The 10,957-nt window shown below is 41.3% G+C and overlaps 1 protein-coding gene across 6 annotated transcripts in view; it reads left to right on the plus strand.

Annotated features, from left to right (window-relative positions):
• RRBP1 (ribosome binding protein 1) overlaps positions 1 to 9,396 on the plus strand; it is an 80,817-nt gene extending 71,421 nt beyond the window's left edge. For 3 of the 6 annotated variants that reach the window (XM_069768960.1, XM_069768964.1, XM_069768965.1), the window contains 9 exons: positions 1,059 to 1,130; positions 1,706 to 1,801; positions 2,000 to 2,083; positions 2,312 to 2,377; positions 3,024 to 3,092; positions 4,145 to 4,234; positions 5,800 to 5,943; positions 6,833 to 6,880; positions 8,921 to 9,396. In XM_069768960.1, the coding sequence (XP_069625061.1) occupies positions 1,059 to 1,130; positions 1,706 to 1,801; positions 2,000 to 2,083; positions 2,312 to 2,377; positions 3,024 to 3,092; positions 4,145 to 4,234; positions 5,800 to 5,943; positions 6,833 to 6,877 (666 nt within the window). In that variant the 3' untranslated portion in view covers positions 6,878 to 6,880; positions 8,921 to 9,396. The remainder of the gene's footprint in view (positions 1 to 1,058; positions 1,131 to 1,705; positions 1,802 to 1,999; positions 2,084 to 2,311; positions 2,378 to 3,023; positions 3,093 to 4,144; positions 4,235 to 5,799; positions 5,944 to 6,832; positions 6,881 to 8,920) is intronic. The other 3 variants (XM_069768961.1, XM_069768962.1, XM_069768963.1) reach the window with 3 other exon arrangements.
• Positions 9,397 to 10,957: the final 1,561 nt, after the last annotated feature.

Below are 10,957 nucleotides of genomic sequence, written 5' to 3' on the forward strand. Positions count from 1 at the left end.
AAATTAGCTGAAAGACCAGGCAGATCCCAATGCATCTCTCGCTGTGCTGAATTCTCCTCACTGCTGCTCTTCCCTTTTTCCTGTCCGTATAATTTAATGGGAGCTGTAACTTGATACTTCTGTGAGCAAGCCCCTGATACATCTTGCTTTTGACCAAGATGAATTTCAGTAGTTTTTCATAGTAAATGATGAGTTCAACAGGGAAAGAAGTGGCTCATAAGTGGGGAAACCTTTTTCTAATAAGATCTATTATACATTTTTTTTTTGCTTATCATATATTCTTGAAATATCAGTATACACTAAATCAAGGCTGAGTTTCAGATTGCACATTAATCAATTACTTGATTTTGCAGGGGAACATCAGTTACACCCTCAAAATTGACTGGCAATTATAAATGACATGCCTGTCCACAAGGAGAGACCTCAGTCGGAGGCCTCTCATACAGCCAAACTAGATCTCATATTTTGCACTGAGGAGGGGGCAACACTGTGAAACATGTCTTCAAACTGAGATTCTGGTTTGGCTTTTATCCCAAGTCATGTGACAAGGCTCGTTAAAGGGTCGACTTTGACTTTTAGGATTGTTAATTCCAATAGGTGGCACTAGAGTTCTAGTCCTCTTCCTCTCTGAAGATGCAAATTCACAGTTTTTAGAATGAAACACTGGTTTCCCTTCAAAATCAAGTGATTGCTTGGTAAATGATCACAAAAATTCAGCGTCTAATGGCCTCACCGCTGTTTCTTTTGGCTTCTCTATAACTATTCCGAGACGCTGCCTACTGTCTGTATCTACTGCTTCTCATCTGTGGTCTGTTATGAGGCCTCCACGTTGATTTTTTCTTTTTTTCTTGTTCAAACACGATAGCGGTCATGTATTAACAAAGCCTCAAAAAAAGCAATAGTGACTGGTCAGATAACTCCTGTTCTTATTTCCGGATTGTTGTTGTGATGTCTTATATAGTAGTTGAATAGATTGAACAAAATTGATCATTAAAGCTTAGAAATGTCACGATTATTACAGATTGTTCCATTCTTTATTTTTTTTTCTTCTTTAACAGTCACAAATTCAAGTAAAATCTTTAGAAGAATCTTTGGAAAGATTAAAATCAGAAGTGCAGAGTACGGAGCAGGTATGACTGCTATATGGGACGCTAAGCCCTGGATGTTGTCACACCATCAGACAGACATCTTTTCACATGTAGCATTTGTGAATATTATTTCTAACTTGTATATATGTTTTGTAGCGTAGACCTCCTATTGTTACTGTGTTCAGCTGTACAGGCTCAGTATAGATGACTCCTTAAATCGGGTGCCAGGTGGAGCGCCCCACCGATCAGCTGTTTGCAGTTCCCACTGCAGTCTCATGTTCTCAATGTACAGAACCAGAACCGCACAGCCCCGTCTCGTAGACTGTGTAGTGGCCGCTCTCGGCTCCTGCAGTTCAGCTGCTATTAACGACAGTATATGGATCTGTGCTGTACGTCCAGCTGCAGTTCATTAATGGTTACGTCCTGGACCCCTTTAAACACTTTACATTGCATCATGTCCGCACAATCCGATCTCCGAAATCCACCACCTATGGGGAAAAATCCCGACCAGCAGAGTTCAATCTAATGTGTATTGGGGGCTTAACCGTTTCACCAGTAATACACATTTTGGATACTTTTTCCCTTGCTCCAGGTAACATACGGTTTCTGTCTTTTAGTTGAAGGAATGTATTGCTCTTATGGAGGCCCAGCTGGAAACCCAGATGAATACATCCAGCACGGAGTGTCAGACGTACTCTAAAGAGGTGGAGAGCGTATGTATCCCACTTATAGAAAGTGCCGTCATGCTTACTTTTCTTCATAAAGATTATTCTATCCTAAACCGTTAATTTAAATCTAAGATTGCATATCCTACATATATACAGAATTCATGTACATTTAGCCTATGGCACATATATTGTTTGGATGGATATCCTAATTTTTTTTTTGTGTGTGTATTTCCGCCACTATAGTTGCAGCAGCTTTTGTCGGAGTCACAAGAAGCGCTGGAATCTACGAAAACAGAAGCCAGAAAACAGAGCAAAGAGCTTTCTCTGGTAAGATCACAATGTCCTATAATGAGGTTTGCAGTGACCAGTCTATATCTATACTCAATTCCCATGGCTGGTATGGGGGTCTCAGCCGCTGTGGTCATCCTACCCTACGAGGTTTACGTCCTTTCATGGCGTCTCAAAATAGTATAGCGTGATCGCCTGTAGTTTCACACAAATCCGTAAACTGGATCTTTTTTTTTTTTTTTATTTATTTATTTTATTTTTTTACAGCTCAGGCAGCAACTGAGTGAAATGCAAAATCACGTCCAAGACTCCCATGGCTCAGACGGTCACCAGGTTGGTAAACCCTAAAGAACTAAACAGCCCTCTGTCCACCTTCACCGCCGTATTTTTTACTTCTACTTTGGCAGCCTCTTTGTTAGGGATTCTCATAGCTGCTCGTATTCCATTTTGCTTGGGATTTTTCTTACTTCAAGCATTTCATGGATCAGAATAAATTAAATACTGGATGACTGTTTAGATTACAAGTTTGCACTTTGATGTATAAATTACATTAACTAAAATGTAATCTTTTTGGTCTGGCATAATGACAAAAGATGGGTCCCGTGGGGATTTATTTAGGTGCAGATGTTACATGAATTAATCACACATCTATGGCGTATAGTGTGAATATTTCATAAGTGTTCAAGGTAGAGTAAATTGACATCCTGGAGTGAGAGGTCCTCTGCTTGGTCCTCTCCCATTAAGAAGCAGAGGACTAAGTTAGAGGATCTTTCTGGTGGACCTGACTGCGCCATGTGTAGCAACATGTCCCCTTGCAAGCAGGCGATCCTTAGGGGTTCCTGGAGCCTGACAATGGTGATCGACTCATCTCTTGGAAAGTGTTTTTTTTTTTTTTTTATTTTTTTTTTTAGAAGAGAAGTTGGCAGTATTGTGTGAAAAACGCTCCTTCTATCGATGTTCTTTAATTCTTGTCTCCTAGCTGAAAGCTCCACAGTCAAGTCGGGATGAACAGAATGAAGAGCAGAATATATCAGAAGGACTGGAAGAGGTGAATATGTTTAAGTGTAGTGTTTTTGTTTTTTTTTTGTCTATTTTTATTTTTTTTGTGCCAAGTATATGAAAGCTCAGATAGTTATTGTAACTTACTAATGAGGTGGGCTACACAGTGTTGGAATGCGATACAACTCAAATGCTATCTTAAGGGAACCTGTCGGCAGGTTGTTGTACCATAAACCAAACTCCTCTGCAGCATCCGAATCTCTGACAGACAGGTTAGGCTACTTTCACACTAGGGTCGGTACGGGCCCATCGCCATGCGTCGGCCCGACGTACCGACGCAAGCTGTGACAAAAATGAACAACAGGGGGCAGCGGATGCAGTTTTACAACGCATCCGCTGCCCCATTGTAATGTCCGGGGAGGAGGTGTGGAGTTCGGCCGCGCATGCGCAGTCGGAAATGGCAGAGATGTCGCACAAAAAAACGTTACATGGAACGTTTTTTTTTGTGCCGACGGTCTGCCAAAACACGACGCATCCGTCGCACGACGGATGAGACGTGTGGCCATACGTCGCAATGCGTCAGTAATACAAGTGTATGGAGAAAAAACGCATCCTGCGGGCACATTTGCAGGATGCGTTTTTTCACCAAAATGACGCATTGCGACGTACGCCAGAAAACGCTAGTGTGAAAGTAGCCTCTTTCCTGAGGGACTTGCCTCCCCCCCATCCAAAATATTGTAGAGGCACCATCAAATCTCACGCCAGTTGTGATCTCAGCGGGGCAGAGTGGTTGGTGCATGTGCAGATGCATAGTCCTGATCTCACCTGTCATCAGGACTCAAAAGCCCATGCGTCGTCGACTCAGAAGTGACCTGTCCATCAGGGACCTTTGGAAGGTGGTGGTTTAGGAAAGATCGAAAGAGGACGTAGACCTGTAAGTTCAGGACCAGTTATTGCTTTGGAACAGAAGCAAGAATAATAATAAAAAATTATATATTTAATCGGAATTCCAGTGACCTCACGTATGTTTGCTTTATGGTACAAAAACCAGCTGCAAGGTTCTCTTTAACTGTAAAAATCTGATAATTTCCTGTTGAACAGAGATCGGTGTACAGTTTGCAACAAGAGTTGGAGAAACTGAAAACCGCGGAAGAGGCGTCAACTGGACCGGAGGAAGCCCAGCAGCTAAAGGTCAGAATGGGCCATGTTGTTCTATGATTTTATGGATGTGTACTGATCTCTCATGAATAAATTCCTGTATGCCACTAATGTACAGTGAACCGAACCGGTTATCTAGCCACAGCATGGGAAGCCAGTTATACAACCTGCTGGGAACCACTGGCATTACCAAAATCTTGTCATATCTGTTCTCGGGCAGATGAGCTCCTGCTTTCTAGATCATTTTTATTTATTTATTTATTTATTTTTCCCCTTCATGAAAATATATCAATGTACTCGATGTGCCACTTTTAGGAGATGACTACCCTCTAAGTCAGTGTTAAGCTCTTTTATAGAGGTTGTCCATTACTGGATACCCCCCTATTGATGGCCCCAGAATGATACGTAAAAACTATACTTGCCTCCTGGATTAGCTTCACTCCTCTGTTCTGAACCCTGGGTCCCTCGCCAACCTTGTGAAATAAAATGACCACTACAGTCGATCATCAGCTGCTGATTGGCTGCAGCCTTCACAATTCCATTAGAGACTGACCGAAAGAGTGATGCAAGTCTGGGAAGCAAATTGCCTTTTTTATTTTATGCAGTGCACTGAGGCCATTTTTCCAAGCCATGAGTAATATTAGCCAAGGTTCCTTAGAGTCAGACATTGATTTGCAGGGTAGCTTGTCGCTAGAACAGGGACTTGCAAGATATTTTTCTTTCCTTCCAAGGAGAACTAATTTTGTGTTTTCCCATGACACATTGCTAATAAAACGCCATACTTGGTTGTATACTAATATTTTTTTATCCGAAGTAACGATCTTAACCGCTCAAATAGCTGCGTTCACTGTGGATAGGTTAGAAGTAATTTGCATAAGCACAAGATCCAGATTGTTGTCTATGCTGGGAGGGTCTGACAAAAGCTGCTGGAGGTATATTAGATATATCTCTATATATATATATATATCTCTATATATATATCTCTCTATATCCCCTCCACGCTTGGTTCTGTTATTGCCACATAACCCACTCGATAGGACTAAATTGCAAAACCAATGTTGAAAAGAAAGAACCGTTTCATGGGGACTTCTAATTTCTCTTTCCAATCTTTTATATTTTCATGAAAACTTTAGAAAATTTTTAAAGTTTTTTTTTTATTTTTATTCTGCTCTATTAACACCTTAAATCTGCAATATAAAGGTCTTTGCAACGATCTTGTTCTACTGATTGATTTTTAGTCTACGTATTTTCTGTAATCCTGCTAATTTTCCTTGAAAACGAATACCGGTATAGTGCCGCTGCGGGAACACATGTAACATGCCAGCCTAGTATTAACTATGTATAACTTGTCACACTAAATAGAAAATCGTTCCAGAACACAAGCCACGAAATGTGCATTGGGGTGATGGCGGCATCCGTCGTTATTTGCTTTCTTGGCTGATTCAAAGACGCTGGTTTGTTGCTAGATATGGATTCAGAAATGGTCATGTAACTCTACATTGGAACAATATGAGTAAAACAAGATGTTTGCAAAGTTACTCCCCTATGGATGTCCTATATATCTAACTGACATTGTCCTTCTACTGGAAATATTGTAGGAGAGACTTGACAAGGAAAAAAAACTAACACGGGATTTGGGTCAAGCAGCTAACAAATTGTTACAGCTCTTGAAGGCTTCTCAGGAACAACTAAATAAGGAGAAAGAACAAAATAAACTGCTGCAATACAGACTACAGTCACCGGTACTAACTCTCATCACTCTTTCATCTGTTTAGTCCTTAAACTGACCAAAGTCACTAACTTCTATCTATCTTTATCTCCTATCTGTATCTATCTTTATTCTTTATCTATCTGTAACTCTCCTGCATACGTTCATTCTTCAACAGCGTTTAACATCAATGTGTTAACTGTCAGTCCGGGGATAACTTCTGGAGAAACTCCATAGAGCTCAATACTGTTCCCCTAAATACCAAAGAGGACTTTTCACTAAATTCTCCATGTTGCACTAGACAAACACAGACGTATGAAAATATTAACTTGAGCTATTAGGTCCACACTTTTTCAGTGCTGTGTATTTTATCTTCAGTGCTCATTTAGGCTTCTCACTGCAGCTGGCATGACCAGTGGCCTCTGGTCAAGAGACCATGCTAGCATCATCACAGGTTCTTCTGCTCTTCTACATTGCTGTTTGCTTTTGATTGGTCAGCATCCTACAGGAGGCAGAAGTACACGCCCCCATTGAAAACTATCTAAACACCCACTTGGACTTAAGTAAAAGTAACTCGTTAAGCGTCAAATATTTCACTGCTAATATTTCCACAACAGAGAGAGGAGAAATAAAAAAAAAAAAGCAAAAAAAACAAACAAACCTGTTGTATACCGTATTGTAGCCACTATTGTATCATGACCAGTTCAGCATGAAAAATTTTATGAAAGGTCCTCTCTAACAATAGAATTATCATCAGAAAATTACTTATTGTTTACATCAGGCATTTGTGTTCCTTGTATTTAAATATTTTGGGCTGTATTTTTTTTTTTTTTACATTTTTTTTTTTTAATAAAAATTCAAAAGTAATAATCTCGCAGTTTTCATAGTGAACATTGGGGCTTTTTTATACTTTGTCTTTTCAGGAAGAGTTTACAGCAGTTTCCTTATCAGAGGCAGGATTACAATGACAGGTAACACCTCTATACACAGCTGATAACTGTGGATGCACCAATCACATTGGGTGATGTCACAGCTGACCCGCTCCCCCTCCCTTCACAACGACCTTCATGCGCACACTCACATTAGATGCTTTAGTATATAAGAGAGGTTCAGTATCTGTTCATTGTGGTTATTGTACATGTAAGTCTCCTAGAAAGTTCGGGTCTAAAAAAGCACCAGTGGCCTGTGTGAAAATTGCAAGCTTTTGAGGAAACGGTGACTGTAAGGGGGAAGTGCACAATATGGTGCAATCATAATATAGGGGATGGTATAAATAATAGGTTTGCTCACCTTGGGGTGGTTGTGTGAAGGCACAACCACTAAACAGGTTTAGATAGCCGGCTGCCGCTGGCCCGTGGCTCGGGAAAAATCGTCCGGATGAAAATGACCCAAACAGGATAGAATCACATTAGTTACACGCTGGATAAAGTCTCTTGCTGCGGTATTCTTTGACCGTTCTTTATAATCCACTACATTGAAATGCTTAGTGGATAATAAAGAACCTTCAAAGAATACCGCCGCAGGAGACTTCTTTCCAGCAGCACAACCAATTTTTTAAATGTGTTTTTTTTTTTTTTGCCTGTTCTGGTAACATTTGAATTTTTAGATTTTTAATACAGATTGTGCTATAGAAAAATAAATACATTTAGCAGAAAAACCTGATTTAAACAATAGGTCACTTTCCGATGACGCATGCTTTTTTTAATTCACATTCTTCAGAAAACTGGAGGTGCCGTACCCCGTAAAGTGCATCTCTATACAAAAGAGAGCAATTTGAGTAAGAATCTATCATTAGAATAAGTGGGAAATGAGGGTAAATCCACAGAGGATAAATTAGTTGTGGATTTGCACAGGTATAATCTACAGTGAATTACTACAGCAGGAAGGAAAGGAGTTTTACAAATTTCATCCATAGCCTGTGTAGTAACGTCACACCAACGTTTGCTGCTGCTGCTGCACATGTTTAATTTTTCTGCTGCTGCACATGTTTAGTTTTTCTGCATGTCGGTTTTTGTTGCAGGTTTTCAACACGTATTGTATGTTTATAAACCCACGTGAAATCCACATCAATGTCTGCTTGAATTGCATGTGGGTTTTGTTGCGAATTCACAGCTGATTTCCAGTGAAATCTGTCTGAAGCCAGCAGGTCCTCCTAAGGCAGCCCTATGATGCGTCCTTTTAAATTTTCATCCTAAATTTGATAGTGTAATTGTCATTTTATAACCGTTTGTTTTCTCGATTACGGGCCCTGCATAATGTTTCTGATCATTGTTGGTCCTTGTCCTGAGACCCCCCCCCCACTTATTGCACAAATCACCGCTTTGAAGTGGGCAGTTCCTGCACCAGGTGCGTGCACAGAATGGCGTACTACCTCCTGATGAGTCTATGGCTCTATACATGTCTTAGAGTGATTGTACGGACCCATAGACTTAGTATTGAGGGCGCGCACCACTCTGAAGTGGGTAGCTCCTACATGAGCCTCATGAGCAGAGTGGTGTTTTGAATGTGTGGTGGGCATCTCGAGACCCAGACCCCACTGATCAGAAACGTTATGTAGCGCCTTTAATATATAAAAACTCTTATAAAACTACAATTGTACTTAAAATGAAGAACACCATTAAGGTAGTTGTAAGCTATGGGCAGAGGTCCCATGAAAATTAACTGATTGAATTGTATTCCTCTGCTGGATTCGCCATGATCAGCTGTAATCTGTGGAGGATCCTAGAGAAGTGTTATTTCCTTACAGCACCACCACAGGGGATGTACTAAAATTGGCCATCAGTGGATTATCTCTGGGTCCTCCCGAGAGGCTCTGCTCTACACTGCAGCCAATTGATCTCTATTCCCACTTATTATATTACTGGATGGCACAATGTGTCCTGGTCATTTGACCCATGTGGCTCAACCAGGAATATTCTATAAAGAAGTTAGAATGGCTTGCGTAACCTTTTTTTTTTTTTTTTCTCTTTGGGGTCTTGATGTTAATTTTTTTTTTCTTTTCTTTCTTTTAGGACCAAGATTCCATCATCCCTAGTGGAACATCCGTTTGATCCTATTTTATTTTAATTTTTTTTTAATTTTGTTACCAAAAAGCCTTAAACATTCCTTTTTTTTTTGAGATTGAAGTAATATTTTAGCAAGCCAAAATACTTCCAAATGTTTTAGTTAACATAATATCCACGTCGTGTTAATCTGATGGGGAAACATTCCAGGATGAAACCACTGACTGTGTCAGTATGCCATATCTTCACATCTACCTTCCAGACCAATGGACTAAACAGTTTTTTTTTGGCCTATGAAAAGGGACAGACTGTGTACTCTGTATACGAATCAGTGCAATTTCTTTATTGTTTATTGAACAATTTATGGACGAAAGGGCAGTAAATAAGATGAAAATGCCGTATTGTAACTGGTCTCCAGTATAAAATCATGTGACTTGATGGTTGCTGAAATGACATTAAAACATTGATGTGGCCATGAAAACGAATTTTCTGCCTCCTTTTTCCCACCATCAAATTGTATGCGAACTGTTTTAATGAGATTATGCTGTTACTGTGAAACTTAACACCTGATTTAGAAATCCTAAAGGTACCTTCACACATAATGATTTCGTTAACGATATCGTTGCAACGTCACGCTTTTTGTGACGTAGCAACGATCCCGCTAACGATCTCGTTATGTGTGACAGCGACCAACGATCAGGCCCCTGCTGGGAGATCGTTGGTCGCTGGGGAATGATCAGGACCTTTTTTTGGTCGCTGACCACCCGCTGTCATCGATGGATCGGCAGGGCCGCGCTTAGTAACCAGATATTTACCCTGGTTACCATTGTAAAAGTTAAAAAAAAAACAAACAAAAAAAACACTACATACTCACATTCCGATGTCTGTCACGTCCCCCGGCGTCAGCTTCCCGCACTGACTATCAGCGCCGGCCGTAAAGCAGAGCACAGCGGTGACGCCACCGCTCTGCTTTACGGCCGGCGCTTACACAGTGCAGGGAAGCTGACGGCGAGGGACGTGACAGACATCGGAATGTAAGTATGTAGTGTTTTTTTTTTTTTTTACATTTACACTGGTAACCAGGGTAAACATCGGGTTACTAAGCTAGGGCTAACAGTAACACGATGTTTACCCTGGTTACCCGGGGACTTAGACAGCTTTCCGGCGACCAATGATGCCGGTGTGACAGCTCTCCAGCGACCACACAACGACGAAACAGCGACGCTGCAGTGATCGGCATCGTTGTCTATATCGCTGCAGCGTCTCTAAATGTGACGGTACATTAAGCCACAAAAGGGTTAAATCTACTTTCTTGTACAGATAGCTTTTGTAACCTCAGGACAGTGATATAAGGATGGGCAGTGAGACCAGAGCAGCAGGTCAAAGCTGCAGGAGCTTCCAGAGGACAACTGGTTACATCATATGGCCCTATCACACAACATCCAGAGAGTAGCCCTGCTCACTGGCCTGGATGTGGGCCGGGCACATAGTGTGCAGAATTCGCCCAAGCATGGGCTGCTTTTATCCTCGGCATGGGGCAGGTAAAGTAATGGGCCCGACATTATACTTGGAGGGCTTGTAGAGCGTGGAAGACCCCATAATACACATTGGGTGGTAGGTTAAAAGTGCACAACTCATGGGAGGGTAGATGGAGCATGACAGAACCGAACCCCCCCCCCCCCCACACACACACACACACAATAAATGGAGGGCAGGTAAAAGGTAACTGTGTCCTCAGTACAGATCATATGGAGGATGGGTAGGGACTGACAAACCCTGCACTATACATGGGGAGCAGATGCCTGAGTGCCAGACCCCATACTGAAGGGAGAGTGACAGATCGCGCACTCGCACGTGAAGGACAAAGAGTGAGATCCAGCTCACGCATGAAATAGTTTATTGGCACAAAGTTGTTGCAGACGTCAGTTGCAGCATGAATAATCGGCACTGATATCATGGTGGGAAAAACTGTTTTACTTGAATCCTACTTCAACCATTATCTTTTATCATCACAATAAGGCGAACTACTGGAAGAGAAGTAAACCA

This window comes from Ranitomeya imitator, chromosome 5 (genome assembly GCF_032444005.1).
Source record: "Ranitomeya imitator isolate aRanImi1 chromosome 5, aRanImi1.pri, whole genome shotgun sequence".
Classification (NCBI taxonomy): Eukaryota; Metazoa; Chordata; class Amphibia; order Anura; family Dendrobatidae; genus Ranitomeya; species Ranitomeya imitator.